This window comes from Chiloscyllium plagiosum, unplaced genomic scaffold (genome assembly GCF_037043375.1).
Source record: "Chiloscyllium plagiosum isolate Xiang-an unplaced genomic scaffold, Cpla_swu_hap1 HiC_scaffold_29, whole genome shotgun sequence".
Taxonomy (NCBI): Eukaryota; Metazoa; Chordata; class Chondrichthyes; order Orectolobiformes; family Hemiscylliidae; genus Chiloscyllium; species Chiloscyllium plagiosum.
In genome coordinates, this window is record NW_028270167.1 from 7,930,816 (window position 1) to 7,950,425 (window position 19,610).

The 19,610-nt window shown below is 41.9% G+C and overlaps 1 protein-coding gene across 1 annotated transcript in view; it reads right to left on the bottom strand.

Moving 5' to 3' along the window:
- The window catches only part of htr3a (5-hydroxytryptamine (serotonin) receptor 3A), a 28,404-nt gene extending 9,441 nt beyond the window's left edge, over positions 1 to 18,963 (bottom strand). The window contains exons 1-6 of the mRNA XM_087976559.1: positions 18,941 to 18,963; positions 13,880 to 13,961; positions 8,131 to 8,307; positions 6,341 to 6,385; positions 5,260 to 5,369; positions 3,312 to 3,481 (exon numbers count right to left, since the gene is read on the bottom strand). Coding sequence (XP_087832685.1) covers positions 3,312 to 3,481; positions 5,260 to 5,369; positions 6,341 to 6,385; positions 8,131 to 8,307; positions 13,880 to 13,961; positions 18,941 to 18,963 — 607 coding nt within the window. The remainder of the gene's footprint in view (positions 1 to 3,311; positions 3,482 to 5,259; positions 5,370 to 6,340; positions 6,386 to 8,130; positions 8,308 to 13,879; positions 13,962 to 18,940) is intronic.
- Positions 18,964 to 19,610: the final 647 nt, after the last annotated feature.

Sequence of the window (19,610 nt, forward strand, 5' to 3'; positions counted from 1 at the left end):
TAGGTGGAAAGAGGTCAAGGTGAGGGTGATAGGTCAGACTGGGGTGGGCGCGGAGAGGTCAGGAGGAAGATTGCAGGTTAGGAAGGCGGTGCTGAGTTCGATGGATTTGACTGAGACAAGGTGGGGGGAGGGGAAATGAGGAAACTGGTGAAATCGGAGTTCATCCCTTGTGGTTGGAGGGTTTCTAGGCAGAAGATGAGGCGCTCTTCCTCCAACCGTCGTGTTGTTGTGGTCTGGCGATGGAGGAGTCCAAAGACCTGCATATCCTTGGTGGACTGGGCGGGGGAGTTGAAGTGTTGAGCCACAGGGTGGTTGGGTTGGTTGGTCCGGGTGTCCCAGAGGTGTTCTCTGAAACGCTCCGCAAGTAGGCGGCCTGTCTCCCCAATATAGAGGAGGCCACATCGGGTGCAGAGGATGCAATAGATGATGTGTGAGGAGGTGCAGGGGAGGGAAATATATCCTTGGTGGTGGGGTCCGTTTGGAGTTGGCGGAAATGACGGCGGATGATACGCTGTACATCCCCTCCCCTATCAGCATTCCGTAAAGACCACTCCCACCGTGACTCCCTCGTCAGATCCACACCCCCCACCAACCCAACCTCCACTCCCGGCACCTTCCCCTGCAACCGCAGGAGGTGCAAGACTTGCGCCCACACCTCCCCCCTCACCTCCCTCCAAGGCCCCAAAGGAAACTTCCATATCCGCCACAAATTCACCTGCACCTCCTCACACATCATCTATTGCATCCTCTGCACCCGATGTGGCCTCCTCTATATTGGGGAGACAGGCCGCCTACTTGCGGAGCGTTTCAGAGAACACCTCTGGGACACCCGGACCAACCAACCCAACCACCCTGTGGCTCAACACTTCAACTCCCCCTCCCAGTCCACCAAGGATATGCAGGTCTTTGGACTCCTCCATCGCCAGACCACAACAACACGACGGTTGGAGGAAGAGCGCCTCATCTTCTGCCTAGAAACCCTCCAACCACAAGGGATGAACTACGATTTCACCAGTTTCCTCATTTCCCCTCCCCCCACCTTGTCTCAGTCAAATCCATCGAACTCAGCACCGCCTTCCTAACCTGCAATCTTCCTCCTGACCTCTCCGCGCCCACCCCAGTCTGACCTATCACCCTCACCTTGACCTCTTTCCACCTATCGCATTTCCAACGCCCCTCCCCCAAGTCCCTCCTCCCTACCTTTTATCTTAGCCTGCTGGACACACTTTCCTCATTCCTGAAGACGGGCTTATGCCCTAAACGTCGATTCTCCTGTTCCCTGGATGCTGCCTGACCTGCTGCGCTGTTCCAGCAACACATTTTCAGCTCGTGTCTTATTTATAACACACACTAGTCACACCTATGGGTGTAATGTTTTCTCTGTTCTTTTTTAATAGTAGACACATTTGAAATCCTTATTCATCCTTATGATGAGGTGCAGTGGCAATGTCCCTGCCTATGAGCTAGAAGTTTGAAGTTAAACTCCCACTCCAGGACTTGATGGCTATTCACTATGAAATCAAACAAGCTGAACATCACCTACAAAACGTTCCAACATGTGCCAATAGCAGCTGGCAAGTGCAAGAAGGATTCCTGATTAGTCATGTGTTAGAGAGACTTGCTATCACTATCTACAGTTTCAGACTGGAAGTAAGTTCCAGATGTAAGTGTTTATTTACACTTACATGTCAGATGTGAATGTTGCTACAGTAACTCAGACTTCCTTGTGGGCTTGTTGGCTGATGGGGGGTTGAAATTGGTGGCAATGATGGAGTGTTCTATTCCTGTTCTAGCTGGGGAGATTCCGAACCTGCCCCAGTGCAAGTCACAGAGCTCCGGGTCAGGCCTGCCTTCGGGCAGGGAATTCATGAAGAAGGTCAGTTGTCCTCGCCCATTCACTGAATGGTTCACAAAAGTGGTTGAAAATTTTGCTTAGCCAGAAGTAAAGTGATCTATTATGAACGATGAAAGGCGATTAAGCATTATGGTCTAGAAAAGCAGTTAAAAGAGGAACTAGATCAAGCTCTATAAAGTGTTAACATAGTGGAGAAAAGAATCACAGAAGTATTTTGGTACAGAAAGGCGGCCATTTGGCCCATTGTGCCTGCAATGGCTTGTGAAGTGAGCATCATTATTAACTAGTGAAATCTCTTGCTGTTTCCCCAGAATCTTACTAAAGGTAAGACAAGCTCGTAAGACGAGAGGAAATTAAACAAATGAAAGTAAGTTTAAAATTTATAATAGAAACATGATGCCTTATCTGTAAGGTGATAAATAAATAGCTTAAAGTCAACTGTAAGACTAGAATATAATAAATGTTTGTCATAACGTAGCAGAGAAAATGCATGGTAGGCTTGGTGATCAACAGCATGAGGAATACATTTCAAAGTGCTGAATTTCCTGCTTCTTGATGTTGCTCATGTTTCTATTGTCAGCCTATTTTCCACTGTATTTCCAGCTATAGGTTCATTGACATACCAGCTATAGGTTCATTGACATACCAAACTGCTCTGTGGTCTTGGGAATTTTAACTGAAATAGTTTTCCGTCTGTTCTAGATGGTGTGAGATGTCATGATTGTTAAGAATTTTCCACCATCAAGAGGTGATAATTAGTTTAACTCCCGTAACATACAAATGAGGTGTGGGTCACATAGCCCTGAGGAACTATTTTGAACTTTTATTATAGCACCTGCTATTTACATAGAAGCACAGGGACTTGTGTGTCTGGACTCAAGCCTGGCAACTCATACAAACTGCAGCATGCTTTCCTTAGCTTGCCATACTGCAAAAGGACAGAGCTCAGGAAGATGGTGACTGAGACCTTATATCACGGGCCAGGACATGGTGATGCCATCATGCACATGACCCTTTAAGGTACATAATGTACCTGCTGTGAGAAACAACGCAACACTAGACAGGAATGATCCATTTACATGAGGGTTTTGACGCAGTGCAAATGTTTTCCTTGACTCATCTCTTCATATTTCACTTCAGTTTGAGTCAAAAATGTTTCTCTTGTCCCTTTCTCTAAATTCTCACAGATCACAGCAATTAAAGACTATTGTAAGCACCAGCCAGTTTCGTAACAGTTTCTACCCTACTGTTGTTAGAATACTGACTGGACTCACAAACTCTTAACATTTGCCTGTACCTGTGTTTTTGCTTTTGCTGCTGTTTACCTATTATTTACTTATCGATGCTACTTAACTCTGTGATCTGCCTGTACTGCTCACAAGACAAAGCTTTTCACAGTGCCTTGGTACACGTGACAATAAATTCAATTCAATTTTTAACATCATCTGTTACTTACTGTTGTGTAGCCAACTTGTGAACGTGAATGTGCAGTTCTGGACATCAAACGGGAAGTTGTAGATATCCAGGCTGCAGGCGGTAACTACTTGGATGGGTTTGTAGTTTTTCACTCGCCCTTCGTGGTCAACGTAGACGTACGGGATATCCGGTGATTTACCTACATCAACACTACATGAAAATACATGTTTCAATATATGGCCACAAGGACTAGTTGAGGTGCATTGCTGCATTTAAGGAAAGATGAGGATAGAAGGATTGGGTGATAGAGTGAAATGAAATAGGCAAGATGAGGCATATGTGAGGTTGGATTGTGCGCTCTTGATGCATTGCTATCAGCTCAATTCAACTTTGTAGCTGGCTGCTGGAGGCTTATGGGAAAATCCTGAATAGATGTGCCAACCAGTTTTACTCCATTCTTCAGTTCCATGCATCTATGCGTAGCAGCTGCAGGTGAGAATTCTTTACCACTCAGAGCATTTCTATAATGCAGCAAAATGCCCAAACGTGCTTCCTAGGACAAGGTAGGACAGGTGGGCTGAGTCAAAAAGATGCTTCAGGAAACACCTTAAAGGAGGAGGAAGAATGCAGGTGTTGGAGGAGGGGCTGAGTGAAGAGCTCAAGTGAGGGAATTTCAGAACTAGAAAGGCTTTGTCACTACTTGTGGAACAATGATAGTAGGAGGGCTCTTGTAGTGCAGGGTAGTGTCCATACCACCGAGCTTGAAGGCCTGTGTACCATAACATCTTTGAACACATTGATTAAATAAAATTCAATTGTGAAAGCAGGAAATTGTGAAATTGTACAAGAATCCCGAGTGGGATAATTATAGAGTTCATGAACGAGCTGGAGAAGGTGTCAGAGAAGGTGTTCCTGAGTCCCAGTGCTTATATTGAGCAGCCTGCCTGCTAAGCATCCTATCCGGATGCATCATGACTTGGTACGGCAACTGTTCTGCAACTGTGAGAAACTACAGAGAGTTGTGAACACAATCCAGACCATCACATAAACCAAGCTTCCATCCAATGACCCCCATCTACACATCTCACTGCCTCGGGAATGCAGTCAACTTACTCAAAGATCCCAGCAATTCAGGCAGCATCCGAGGACAGGCAAAATCGACGTTTCGGGCAAAAGCCGATTCCTGATGAAGGGCTTTTGCCTGAAACGTCAATTTTGCCTGTCCTCGGATGCTGCCTGAATTGCTGTGCTCTTCCAACACCACTGATCCAGAATCTGGTTTCCAGCATCTGCAGTCATTGTTTTTACCTTACTCAAAGATCCCTCCCAACCTGGTTATAATCTCTTCCAACCTCTTCCGTCAGGCAAGAGATACAAAAACTTAAGCACACGTACCAATGCATTCAAGTACAGCTTCCTCCCTGCTGTTATCAGACTTCTGAATGGACCTCTCAAATTTGATATTTAATGTTGATCTTGTTCTTTGTGCACCTGCACTGCGGTTGTAACATTGTATTCCTCTCTCTGTTCTATTACCCTAATGCACTTTGTATGATATGATCTGCCAGTACTGCACGCAAAACAAAACTTTTCCCTGTACCTAGGTAAATGTGACAATAATAAAGTAAGTCAAATCAAATCAACATGCTGAAGATAATTGAGATATTCTAAGAACTACCTTGCTCCTCAATATTGGTAAAGTTGTCTCCAAATCTTGTGGGAAGAAAGGAATGTGAAATCATAGTGCAAGTTTTGAGATCTTAATGTCACAAAATCTTTAATCATTAACAAATATTCTCTGAGCATAAGATGAAAAAAAATTGAAATTGAACGAATAAAAGCGATCAAACTTTCTTTAGTAAAATAGAGCTTAGAAACCTCGAGAGACAGGATTCAAAAATACCCGTCTGAGTCAAAAGTATCTTTGACACTAGATACAAGCTTTCTCTTTCCCCCACTCTGTTTTTATTAAAGGTAAGATTACTTACAATTCATTTATTAAAATGTCTGGCATCCATACGTTTGCAGTGGGAATTGATATCTGTTTGATGTCATCAAAGTCCTTGGGATTCCACATCAAGAATTCATCTGTCCAAATCTAAAAGAGGTTGCAGAATCTGTTAGACTGAGGCTTTGCACTGTTCCATGCAAATATTCTACCTACTATTTAGGTAAAGGGCTGGATTAACAAGATATAGAACTCAATATTCAGATAATTCGAGTATGCATCCCGACTATGTGGGAATTCAACTTTGTTGGGGTACATTTGGGTAACTTAACTGATGCTTGGTAAATCTCATACCTGGTGACAGGTATTAATTTTTAAATTCCTTTCATGGGGTGTGGGTGTCACTGGCTAGACCAGCCTTAATTGCCCATCCCTAGTTGACCGAAGAGCAGTTAGGAGTCAGTGGCATTACTATGGATCTGGAGTCACATGTAGACCAGACCCAGTAAGAATGGTAGATTTCCTCTCTAAAGGAATGAAACAGATGGGCTTTTACAGCTTCAACAGCGGATTCATCATTAAGTCAACATAAACGTTGAACCAGGTGTGGTAGATGTTGATTTTAGATTACTTACAGTGTGGAAACAGGCCCTTCGGCCCAACAAGTCCACACCGACCCGCCAAAGCGTAACCCACCCATTCCCGTACATTTACCCCTTTACCTAACACTACGGGCAATTTAGCATGGCCAATTCACCTGACGTGCACATCTTTGGACTGTGGGAGGAAACCGGAGCACCCGGAGGAAACCCACGCAGACACGGGGAGAACGTGCAAACTCCACACAGTCAGTCGCCTGAGTCGGGAATTGAACCCGGGTCTCTGGCGCTGTGAGGCAGCAGTGCTAACCACTGTGCCACCGTGGAGTTGAAACAGTTCCCGAATGTGGCAAATTGTATCAGGTTGATGTGAAATGTGCAAGCAAAGGAACAGCATAATATTGAGGAACAGGCAGAATGAAACATGGAACTCCTGACTTAAAGTAAATTTCTATCTACCTTATCTCTACATATTAAACTGAACAAAAATGCCCCAATCACAAGTTAGTTGCACATTCTTACCTGTCGGTACCAGATATAAGTGGTTAGAACTTGATTTTTCTCATCCTGAAATTAAACAAATGACATAATTAACCAAAGTTATGAGTGAGGAAGGAGTGATCTTTAGGGTGGAATCTTCGCACCTACCTGGAACGTTTAGAAGAGTTGGGAGGGGGTGGGGGGGGGGAGCAACTGAATTGGGCAGGCGGCAAAAGTGTAGTTTCCTGAGAGCTAGTTAAGTGTAGTTTCCCGAGAGCTAGTTAAGGTTTGGTTTTAAGTTCCCGGAACCTTTCGGCGGGGGGGGTTGGCTCATGATTGGGAACCTCTGAGTAGCCGGGAACAGAGCAGGAAATGTCATTGTGACTACGTTTTCATTCTTAGAAGTATGTAAGATATTGCAAGCACAACCTGCCAGCTTTTACCCAACCCTGGTTAGAACTAAACAGTTTGCTATATCATATCACAAGGGCAGTTGTTGGTTTGGGATTGGAGTCACATGCAGGCCAGACTGTGTAAGCATGCAAAGCTTCCATGCCTAAGGTACATCCGCGATCCAGGTGAGTGCATGCAAGCTTATGGTTAGTGTTTCTTTTCTAAAAAAAGACTGTTTTGCCTTTTTAATTCTGGATTTTTAACACTGAATTCCAATTCATATGGTGGAGATTAGAATTTGCACTCTCCAGGTTACTAGTTCAATAACTGAATCACTTCAATACTATACCCTTTCATGTCAGCCAGGGAAACGTTGAAGCAGAAATAGTTAATCATGAGAGACCACTTTGGAGACTCATCAAAAGCCAATTGAAAAATTTCAGTCATTTTAGGAAGCACCATTTTGTTTTATAGAATCCCTCCAGTGTGGAAACAGGCCATTTGGCCCAACTTTCTTCTTTTTCTGGATCAGTGGTGCTGGAAGAGCACAGCAGTTCAGGCAGCATCCAAGGAGCAGCGAAATCGACGTTTCGGGCAAAAGCCCTTCATCAGGAATAAAGGCAGAGAGCCTGAAGCGTGGAGAGATAAGCTAGAGGAGGGTGGGGGTGGGGAGAAAGTAGCATAGAGCACAATGGGTGAGTGGGGGAGGGGATTAAGGTGATAGGTCAAGGAGGAGAGGGTGGAGTGGATAGGTGGAAAAGGAGATAGGCAGGTAGGACAAGTCATGGGGACAGTGCTGAGCTGGAAGTTTGGAACGAGGGTGAGGTGGGGGAAGGGGAAATGAGGAAACTGTTGAAGTCCACATTGATGCCCTGGGGTTGAAGTATTCTGAGGCGGAAGATGAGGCGTGCTTCCTCCAGGTGTCTGGTGGTGAGAGAGCGGCGGTGAAGGAGGCCCAGGACCTCCATATCCTCGGCAGAGTGGGAGGGGGAGTTGAAATGTTGGGCCATGGGGTGGCGTGGTTGATTGGTGCGGGTATCCTGGAGATGTTCCCTAAAGTGCTCTGCTAGACACCCCACGCTGGCCTATTACCTGCACACCTTTGGACTATGGGAGGGAGCCAAAGCACCGGAGGAAACCCATGCAGATACAAGGAGAATGTGCAAACTTTACACAGACAGTCACCCGAGGCCAGAATTGAACCTGGATCCCTAGTGCTCTGAAGCAGCAGTGCTGACCACTGAGCCATTGTGCTTTGAGGGGCTGAATGGCCTCTTACTGTGCTGTACTGTTATGTTATTCTGTGATTTATACAATAACATCCCTGACCTCAGGATGCCTTGAAATACTTTACAGCCTTTGAAATACATGTTGATGTAGCTGCTATTAAATACAGAGGAATTCATGTTGCAGAGTTCAGAGAGGTTGGGAGTACATACCACATTCAGGATCGCATAAACCATGACGTCAATGGCCACTGTCGTTGTTTTCCTCCAATCTCGTACAGGGCGGACTCCCTTGGAATAGTTGGTCATGAGATAGTTCGAAAGCTGGAGTAAACTTGGTCTTGAACCTGCTGTTCGGTTTCCACTTCTCCGTCCTGACAAAGCAAAACTCTGAATTGTAGGTGTATCATTAAGAAAAAGAGAGAACTTACAGAGGGGAAGAGAAAAATACACAGTTTTGGGGGAAGAGCTGGAGTGTGAAATGAACTGCACTGCAGTTCAAAAGATCCAGCACAGACCTTGAAGGGCTGAATGGCTTCTTTCCGTGCTGTACTGTTGTGTTATTCTGTGATTTATTCAATAACATTCCTGACTTCAGGGTGCCTTGAAATGCTTTACAGCTTTTTAAATACTATTTGAAGCAGTTACTATTAAATACAGAGGAAACACGGTAAATCTCCCACAGCAGCAATGAGATAATGGCGAGGTAATCTGTTTGGCTCAGGGATAACTAATTAAATGAATTTAGAAATATAACTCTAAACATGCTCAAAAATGGAGTACTCTGTGGAATGGTAAAACACATGTAGAGGGATCTTCACATTTTCTGACTCTATTGAATAATATTATTGTGTGATTATTAGCCACAATCTCTGTCACAATCTGTGGGTGGCACGGTGGCACAGTGGTTAGCACTGCTGCCTCAGAGACCCGGGTTCAATTCCTGCCTCAGGCGACTGACTGTGTGGAGTTTACACCTTCTCCTCGTGTCTATGTGGGTTTCTTCTGGGTGCTCTGGTTTCCTCCCACAGTCCAAAAATGTGCAGGTTAGGTGAATTGGCCATGCTAAATTGCCCGTAGTGTTAGATGTAGGGGAATGGGTCTGGGTGGGTTGCTCTTCGGAGGATCAGTGTGGACTTGTTGGTCCGAAGGGCCTGTTTCCACACTGTAAGTAATGTAATCTAAAAACCTACATTTCTGCTGTTTTGTAATCTCACTGCTAACGGTCTCTGGGAAAATCACTCTGGATCAGTCATATGTGCTGTTTTAATGCTGTTTGTTTGGATAATATTTTTGGGAGTGTTTAACGTAATTAATATTGAGTGCCTGAGGTTGAGTTGATGGAAAAAGTAACAATACTTTGAAATTTGCCAGTTCACCAGTCGCCAACAATTAAAACCAAGAGTGCCAGAGATAAACCTGTTGAAGTTAGATAATTGTCCATCATAAATCATTGGGGTGTCTATTTATATTTTATTGTTTAAAAACAGTCAGCAAAAATGCAATGGATCTCTGCAGGTCCATCAAACTCCACACATTATTTTTGCCTCGCGATAACTTAAATCACAGGAAATAAAAGATCCTATAATATTGGAACAAGTGCCTACAGTACTAGCAGAAGTTGTATTCCAAATGGAGTTGTAAATATGCAGTAGAAACCAGGTACTTCATAAAACATTATAAGTTAATAAAGTCTTCCTTCCACTCAATCAGCCAGCAAAGAAAAGTCTTTCGAAAGCATGGACTGAGAAACTATCAAAAGAGAATTTTCATTAATAGGTGGCATAGTGATCATGTTTCTGGACCAGTAGTCCAGAGGACTGAACCAGTTCTCCCCAAGGAATCTGAGGAATTTAAATACTGTTCATGAAATGATTCTGGAAAGAAGTTAGATATTAGAGTTCTTGTGGTGCAGTGGTAATGTCCCTTGTTTGAGCCAGGAGAGGCCCAGGTTCAAATCCAACCTGCTCCAGGTGTGTGTAATAACATCCCTGAACAGGTTGATAAGAAAATATAAAAAGTGGGTACCAGTGATGTGCATGGATTGCCATTAAAAAATCCACCAGGTTCACTAAGTCTTGTGTGGAACATAATTTGCCATCTTTACCCAGTCAGGCCTCTTTAATACTTAGCAAATTCCACATTTCATTTCACACTGTCAAAATTACTCTGGTGAGGATACTCGTCAAGAAATGGATGATAGAGAATTGGTATCAATCCAGTCTTGAAATTTTCTTTCTCTTTGAAGTCAATTAGATAGATAGTTACTCAGGTTTTTAATATATTCAGAAGTGCTCTTACACACAACTGAATATTTTTGTTTCCCCATCACCAAATGACCCATGGTCTTTTTTCATCTACTAACTACACCAATAAAAAGTGACAGTTAACTGCAACTTCTGTAGCATGAGTACTTCAATCAACTTGGTCAGACGTATTACGACAAGCCTTCTAGAACATAGAACATTACAGCGCATTACAGGCCCTTTGGCCCTTGATGTTCCACCACCCTGTGGAACCAATCTGAAGCATATCTGTCCTACACTATTCCATTTTCATCCATTTGTTTACCTAATGTTTATCCAATGCCTTCTGGACAGGTGGAACTTGAACCTGGATCTTTTGGCCGTGAGGTAGGGACACTACTACTTTGCTCAGGTTTGAAGGTGGACTGTTAGTTCACCATCATTGATGACCAATGTCACCCTTTCTTTAGCCTCCACCTACCCACCAATGTGGGTTTGGCAGTCTGTCAGAGAGCTGTGTGCATAAGGTCATGAAGCTGATGATCAGCTCCCAAGGAAACAAGGAGTCCATTCTGTCTAATCTGGGCTGTGTCCAGCTCCATCAATACTGCAGTCATACAGCACAGTAGAGGCCCTTTGGCCCATCAAGTCTGTGCAAACATATCCAGCAGTTGGCCCATATCCTTGAATGTTGTGAAATGCTCATCCAAGTACTCTTTAAAGATTGTGAGATTTCCTGCCTTCTGCTACCCTCCCAGGCAATGCATTCCCACCACCCACCAAGTGAAAAATGTTTCCTCAAATCCCTGCAAAGTTCTGCACTGTTCCAACATAACCTCCCTGCTCTTATAATCTATACCATGACTGATAAAGACAAGTGTCCTGTATACCTTCTTAACTACAGCCACCTTCAGGGATCTGTGGACAAGAACCCCAAGGTTTTTCTGCTCCTTGGAGCTTCTAGTTTTTTTGCCATTATTCGAGTACTCCTTTGGTTTGTTACATCTTCCAAAATGCATCACCTCACACTTTTCAGGGTTAAATGCTATCTACCCATCTACCTGTCTGTATCTTTCTGTAAGTTAAGAACTTCTTCCTCACTATTAACCACTTGATCATTTTCTGTATCAGCTGAAAACTTATTTATCCCCATATTCTCTGCAATGTCATTTATATTTATCATGAACAATAACGGACCCAGCACTGATCCCTGTGGTATGTAACTGGACACTGGCCTACAGCCACATAAACAGCCTTCTCCTGTCAACCCTGTGCAATATTGGGATCAATGTGTAACAGTGTGAGAATTGGTCAATTTTTCTCTATCTAGCCCAGGGATAGTCAGCCTCAGCCGATAACAGCTAATCCAGCACGGAAAATGAATGAATCTTGATCTTCCATCGCACACTGATCAACATAGAGCCTTTGGTAGTTGGATTAATTGGATTACCTTCCTTGTTACATATTTATTGTTATTGAAGTGATTTTGCAGTAATGTTCATGTACCAAATCCACCAACAGTGTTTGGAAGAGAGAAACTGCCAATAAATTGATAGCTGCTGGAACCATTCCTGGCATATTAAACTCCAGAGGGAAAATAAATGCAATTGGAGTTCAATTTAGACTGCTACCTTGTATCAACATACAATATTGCAGTAAATTGCCAAACATACATCACAGATGAAGTGCATCTTGTGATGCACTGGTAGTGTCCCTCCCTCAGGGACAGAAGTTCCAGGTTCAAGTCCCAGCTGCTCAGGAGGTTTATTTCAGCAGGTTGATTGAAATACCTGTACAGCAGGGTTGACTGTCACTTTTCTTTGTTAAAGTGGATCCATATTTATATCTCAAGAGGGAAGTGAGCAGAAAAACCATGTTATAATCAAGGTGAATGTTGTGGACCAGCTCAAAGTAAAATGACTGCTATTTTACCAATCACCATTAGTTGGTGACTTTAACCTCTGCAAATGGTCAAATCTAATTTTATCATGGATTGTTGAGCCGCATGTATTGGTTACCATCTTCGGTAACAATCTCTGCTGAACAAACTCTAAAACTAAAATTTCACATAAAGCTCAAGTAGTTTAATTACACCAAGGATTCCAACACTTCTCGCCAATCTTTTATTTATCTGTTGCCTAGAAATCGATCGTTATTCTGCATACAGAGTGTGATTGAAGTGTATCACAGAACCATATAGTTGTGACTGTGCAGAAGAAGCCATTTAGCATTATGAGTTTGGACCAGCTTCTTGAATCAGCGTGTTGCTTTAAAGTCATCTCCTGCCTTTTCCCCATAAACCTGAATATTGATTCTATTTAAATAAGCATCTAACAGTCTCCCGAAGGCATCAAATGAATCTGCCTCCCACACATTTCCAGACAATGTGTTCCAGATCCTGATTACTCAGTATGTTAAGACTTTTCTCTCACACTACGTTTAATTGTTTTGCAAATGATCTTATTTCTCTGCCTTCTTATTTAAAAATGGGAACAGTTTCTCCCAATTTATTCAGTCTGGGCCCTTTGTGATTTTGAAAACTTCTTTCAAATATACTCTTTGGCTTGTCCTCTCCACAGAGAATAGTCTCAACTTTCTTCGCAACTGAAGTTCCTCATTCCAGGAAGTATTAAACATTTCAGACGAATGTCAGCAAAGACTTTGATGGTAACACTGTTGTCTCGGTCAGGAGGTTGTAGCCTCAAGTCTCACCTGAGTAACTTCAGTACAAAATGTAGGCTGATACCCCTCCACTGTGTTTTTGAGGGAAGTGAGGTCTCTGTGTAAGATGTTAAACAGTCTAGTCAAGTGGATGTAAAAGATCCCTTAGCACTATTCCCTAGCATAGTGAAGTTCTTTCCAGTGCCCTGGCAACATTTACCGCTCAACATAAAACGGGTAATCCATTCATGATTGCACTGTTATTTGTGGGAACTTGCTCTGTGCAAATTGGCTCTCGTTTTTAGAATCATACCAGATCCACAATGCATGTGTTTGCAATTATTATTTTATTAAACCGGGAAATGTATAATTATCCCATAGCAATGAAATTAACACAGCTTTGCTAGTTCTGATGTGTACTTGTTATTCAAGTTTACTGGCTCGACAAATTATCAATGAATGTGCTTGGTCTCTCGGTGGGTAGGTCAATTGCTACGAGATTGTTATTGTTGTTGCTCTGGAGTTACCAGGAGGGTGATGCTCCTACCTTGGGAGAATACACAAAGATTGAGAATCCATGTGTAAGGAACAATGGGCTGAAATCATCCGTTGTGTCAATCTATAGCTTGCTTCACTGACATAATATCCTCTAACTGTGCGCCATGACATGGAGGTGCCGGTGTCGGACTGGGGTGGACAAGGTTAAAAATCACACAACACCAGGTTATAGTACAACAGCTTTATTTAGAAACACAAGCTTTCTGAGCACTGCTCCTTCATTCACTACCTGAAAGCTAGTGCTTCCAAATAAACCTGTTGGACTATAGCCTGGTGTTGTGTGATTTTTAACTCTGGAGAAAGTGAGGACTGCAGATGCTGGAGATCAGAGCTGAAAAATGTGTTGCTGGAAAAGCGCATGGCTGAAGAAGGGCTTATGCCCGAAACGTCGATTCTCCTGCTCCTTGGATGCTGCCTGACCTGCTGCGCTTTTCCAGCAACACATTTTTCAGCTCTGATTTTTAACTCTAACTGTGAGAAGAGAGTGGAGAACTGACCTCCCAATAAATCCATTTGTCAGTCTTGTTCCACATATATTTGTCCACAATGATTTCATTTTTATTCTGTTCTATTCTGGCACTAATGGTTAAGAATAAAGAACAAGAAACAATTTAGCACAGGAGCAGGTCCTTACCTACTAAAGTCTACACCAACACATGATGTCTTTCTAAACTGAAAACCTTTGCCTCTATGCAGTCTGTATCCTTCTATTCTCTGCCTATCATGTATCTGCCAAAATGCCTATCATGTATCTTAAATATTGCTATTGTACCTGTCTCCACCACCTCCTCTGGCAGCACATTCCAGGTATTTATCACCCTCTGTATAAAAAAAAACCTGCCTACCCCCTTTTACTTTACACTTATGTCCCCTAGTAATTGACAGCTCTATACTGGGAAAATGACTCTGACCATCCATTCTATCTATGCCTCTCATAATTCTGTAAACCTCTATCCGGTCAGCTCTCATCCTTCGATGCGAAAAGTGTAAACAAACAGAGTTTATCTTATTTCTCAAAGCTAATACATTGCAAACCAGGCGACATCCTGGTAAACCATTTCTACCCTCTCCAAGGCCTCCCAACCTTCTGGTAGCATGGTGACCAGAACTGTACACAATATTCCAAATGTGGCCTAACTAAAGTTCTATACAGCTGCAGCATGACTTATCAATTTTTATACTCTATGCCCTGACTGATGAAGGCAAGCATCCTGAATGTCTTTTTGACAACCTTATCCACTTCTTTTGCCACCTTCAGTGAACTGTGGACCTGTATATTTAGATCTCTCTATTTGTTATTACTACTAAGGGTTCTGCCATTTAGTGTATATTTCCCTCTTGCAATAGATCTTCCAAAAATGCATCCCTTCCCATTTGTCCAGATTAAACTCCATTTGCCATTTCTCTGCCCATGTCTCCAGCCTACCTATATCCTGTTGTTTAAGAGCAGTCTGGAAAATGCAATGGAATAATTCATTCATTTTGCATTGTTGATTATCAACTTCACTATTGCTAGTGAAAACTATCAAATATAAACAAGTGATTCATTATTTTGGAAGTACGTGCAAACATCTGCGCTCCAATTTTAAAGATCTTCTAGTTGAAGACTCAGAATGGGCCACTTGCCAAGACTAGCTGGACAGCTTATTTATCCAAAAGCTGTGATTTTCTTGGTGGATTAAGAGGACCACAGTGGACCATGTGTAATCTCATATTGGCATGTCTCCTTTCAGCTAAATCTGCTAATGACCAATCATGGCAGCAAAGTCCATTTAAGTTTTAGATCACAAAGTGGCATTTGAACGCATTACATGGCAGTTAAAATTGATTTATACTATCCAATTTAAGGACGAGCATTACAAATATTCAGATCTAAACAGGCCCTATGGAAGAAATTTGTCAGGACACTTAACAAGCAGTATATCCAGCTGGATAAGGATGGGATATAAAGGGGCAATTGTACACATTTGATTTCAAAGGAATAGTAAAGATGGACCTACCTTCAGAAAGCAACAGTGCTGTGAAAATCAAGGGAACAGATGCCCAGAAAGAGTAGAAGTTCATCTTTGTCTTTCTAATTCCACAAAGCAATGTTAACCAGTGACTTTCTCAGATGCCTCTGTGCAGCAGTGATGGCAGGTGGACCTAAAACTCTCTGGGACTTATGGTCTTCTCTTTCCATTAAAATGAAGCTCAGCTCATATCCTCAAATCCGTGGGCAATTTTTCTTTTGCCTGCCCTCCTCTTGTGTCTTGCAGCTTCGGATGATTAATTGTCTACGTAATCAGATATGAAAGACAGATCTGCATCGGGTTTCAGTCCATACTGCTGGCTGATGTCATTCCTGTGCTCTGACTCTTCTGTACTGCCTAAAAGCCCCACTGACTCCTGCAGCAACAGCTAGCTCACAGAGCAACAACCAAGATAGAAATCACATTCAAATAAATGGTAGCGGACAGACATAAAAACAACTGGGCCGAAGATAGAGCAATGACATTTAATGGACTATGATTGGATCAATATTATAATTTGTGTGGATAATAGTTCCTTATGACCCGACAGTAGAGGGTTTAAAATGTCGAAAATTTCATTAATTTGTAGAATCTTTTTATTGAACAATTGATTAGGTCATAAACAAAGGAACCAAAGATTCATGATAATGACATGCTTTCCAGTTTTATAGACGCTGTCACTGAGGGGAGAAGTAGGATCTAATACATGGGGTTAAACATATCACTGTTAATTGGTGACCACGAGTCTCTCCCCTTTGCCTGTGTTGTAGTCTTCCACAGACAACACTAAACCAAATTCATCTTCTCTGTCAATGTTTCACAATAAATTTTCCAACAAGGAAATAATTCATACTACATCTCAGTTCTTCAGAAGCCGTCTGGAAGGAGGTATAGGGGAATAGTTTGTTACGGAGACAGGGAGAAGGCAAGAAACAAGAGACAGACTTAATCCAATTGTCTAACAGTTTACTAATGGTGCTAATGGGTCGGCCTGCCTATCTTCATAGTTGTCTTCTTTCAATAATGTAATAAAACAGAGTCACTTAGCATCACATTTCATACCGAGAGGGAAAATGTAATGATGTGTGTTTGTCTGTCTGTGCTCTGCACTTGATATTTTCCCAAAGGAATCTCTTCCTTCCAGCCTGGAAACAATCGAGCCTACTCATAATCAGGTCAAATGACTTACAGCAAATTTACAAAGTAGATCAACTGTAACCAAATCGTATTAAAATGACCAGAAGTATGATCAGTTTCTTCATGAATTACTGTCAATGCTGGGATTCATATACTTAGAAAAGAGCACTTTCTTAAAAACAAAATAACAATATTAATTAAATTTGATCCAAAATTATTGTGAGATTTTTCATTATCAATAACACACAGGAGAATGTGATACTATTAGCAGAGATTTAATATCATTTAAGTGAGTTATTAAAACATTTTCTTTCAATGTCTGCTGTCAAATCTTAACTCCTCTGACTCCTGAACTGAAACAGAGCTACTGTCAGCAGTAAGCTTTTCCATTTCCATTTTTCTGAAAATCTGATAAAATGCCCTCTTTTGCATTCCATAGCTAAATCATGAGGAATTATGTGGAGGGGTAAATTTTCACCTGACACTTACACAATTGACACCTGAAGATCCACCAAAAAGTGAAGCTTTGAGGAATGCACATTTTGGCCACTCTCTTATTGCCACAGATCCTGCCTCATGTGACACAGTGAATAGACAGATTCTGGGATAGTTATAGGACTCTTTCTGTAATTCTCAGGTCCCAATGGTAGAGTCAGATACTGGTGCCACCAGCCCTTTTCCAATCATAAATCAGAAGAAATTCTTGATTGAGCACAAGAATAAGTTATAGTCAGATGGAGCACACTCGCCCATTCGTACACATACCAACTCATTTCGTTTTTAAGTGTCACTTTTGTTTCAATGCCTCAAGTGAAGAAGGTGCTCAGCTATGAAACTGAATTGGAGAAAACTGGGGCTGTTCTCCTTCGAGATGGTTGAAAGGAGGTTCGGTAGAGATGTTCAAAGTCATGAGCAATTGGAGCAGTGCAGATAGGGACAGTCTATTCCCATCGGTGGAAAGACACTGATCTCAGGTAAGCGAGGAGCAGTGTTCCATCTGAATAAGGAAGACACAACATTTGACATATGTACCTTTGTCATAAGGCTCTCCAGCTGAAAGTGATGATCATTACAACAATAAACTCTCATGTGAAAACACTCCAATAAATAAGATGGCAGTGTTCGACGTGGAGTGCACACTTTCTCATCCAGGAATTATAGTGGAAGAGTACATGGAAAATTTCCTTTGTTTTAGTCTTATTTTACATGCATTGAGGTGCTTTTTCATTTTTGACATTTTCTCCCAAGTCTTCTTCTTCCGGAAAATCGCAGACAATGAGATGGTGCAGTAAAGATATACAAGGATGATGCTAGAACCTGTGATGATATTATGGTTTTAAGATGTGTATTTGTCCTGATTTGTTTTATGAAAAGAGGTTGAGACAGAGGTCCAAGCGGACTGCTTCAAGTCAATAAAGTAAACAGTTTGTAAGGTCTTGCATTTTCTTTTAAAGTTGGAACAATAGAAGAACAGGTGGAGTCAAGCTCCCAAAATAGACAATCTATTTTGCTGAATTTGCCTTTGCAAGGGTGTGTTTTTGGGATAGTACTATGTTGGAACAATTAGTGTCTAGTAGTTAAATAATCTATTCTTCTGTTAAATTTTCCAATAGCGTAAGATTATTCCAGTCCTTCTTTCTTTGTATTTTAAATATAGTGTATGAATAAAGTTTGTTTGAACACCTTTATCACAGTTTGTCTTGATCTTCTGTGTGCTACTGGACTAAAGCTTACTTGCCTATAACTAAAAACACCCATCTGAAACATTAAGTCAATAAACCTACTTTTAGCCTCATTGTGACCTTGACATGCTTCCTAAGGTAGAGGTGCTCAAAATTGGATCTTATATTCTAACTAAAGTTGAAACAATTATTTTAACAGAATGTTTAAAAAAAGCAGAGTAGACCAGTCAACATTTCAGTCTTGCCTTACACTCAAAATGCTCATAGTTGAATGTCTGCCTCAACTCCACTTGCATATTATTCAATTCCATTAGACCTCAAATCCATCCATTTTGGTAGGTGTTTGGATACTGAAGTCTCAGAGAATATTGGGAATAAAATCTCTGTTGTCTGTAAAAGCCCTATGTGTAATTAATTTTGGCAGTCTCAATCCAGCTTTCACCAAGCATTTGTGTGAAGTGTCAAACTATCCCTCATAAGACTTATTAATAATAACATTCAGACAGTCTGACACTGGTTTGGTGCTCTTCCTAGTATTGGAGAGAAGCCAATGGTTGTTGGTGGTGCAGATATTACTTGCCCGGTCCATACCTGACCTGTAATTGTTTGCCGTGACACTTGATTTGGAACTGAAAGTGTTCCGTTCCTCATTTATGCTCACTTTCACTTCAATGAGCAGAACCAACTCCACTAAACTGCTCCCCTTTCCCTTGCTAAATTTTCTCACCTGATGTTGACATGATATTCCATCGCTGAAAAATGTTTTGCTGGAAAAGCGCAGCAGGTCAGGCAGCATCCAAGGAGCAGGAGAATCGACGTTTCGGGCATCAGCTCTGATCTCCAGCATCTGCAGTCCTCACTTTCTCCTAGATGATATTCCATCACTGTCCACCATCCCCTCACCTGCAATCAGCATTCTATTTCACAGTTTAGAATAACAATCTCAGTCTGACAGCTATGGGAAATGACAAGGAAAAGAAAAATCAAAGGAAAAGAGATTTTGTTCTTCCTAACTCAATCCCTGATGGAGCACACTTCATAAACATAATTAGCTTCTGCCAGAACATTCCTTTGACCTTCAAAGCTTTGGCTCCTGTTACCTCTTATGTTCAATGTTATTTGACCTGTTGCCTTTCAAATTACCTGAAGCCTGTTGGTAATCATGTCTTAAATTTGCCATGCAGCCAATTCAATTGGAAAATGATATCCAAATTGCTCCAATTTAGTTGTTCATTGGTTTTAATATGTTTAGCCCTGATTAGATCAGTTCCCGTCTCCCTTGCTCAGTTGTCAGATCACTTGTCTATCCTGTAAGGGGATGGGAGACTTAATACCTGCTAGGACTGGTCAGAATTATATTGCATACTTTTAAAAATTACAAATGTTAAAAGCCTTAC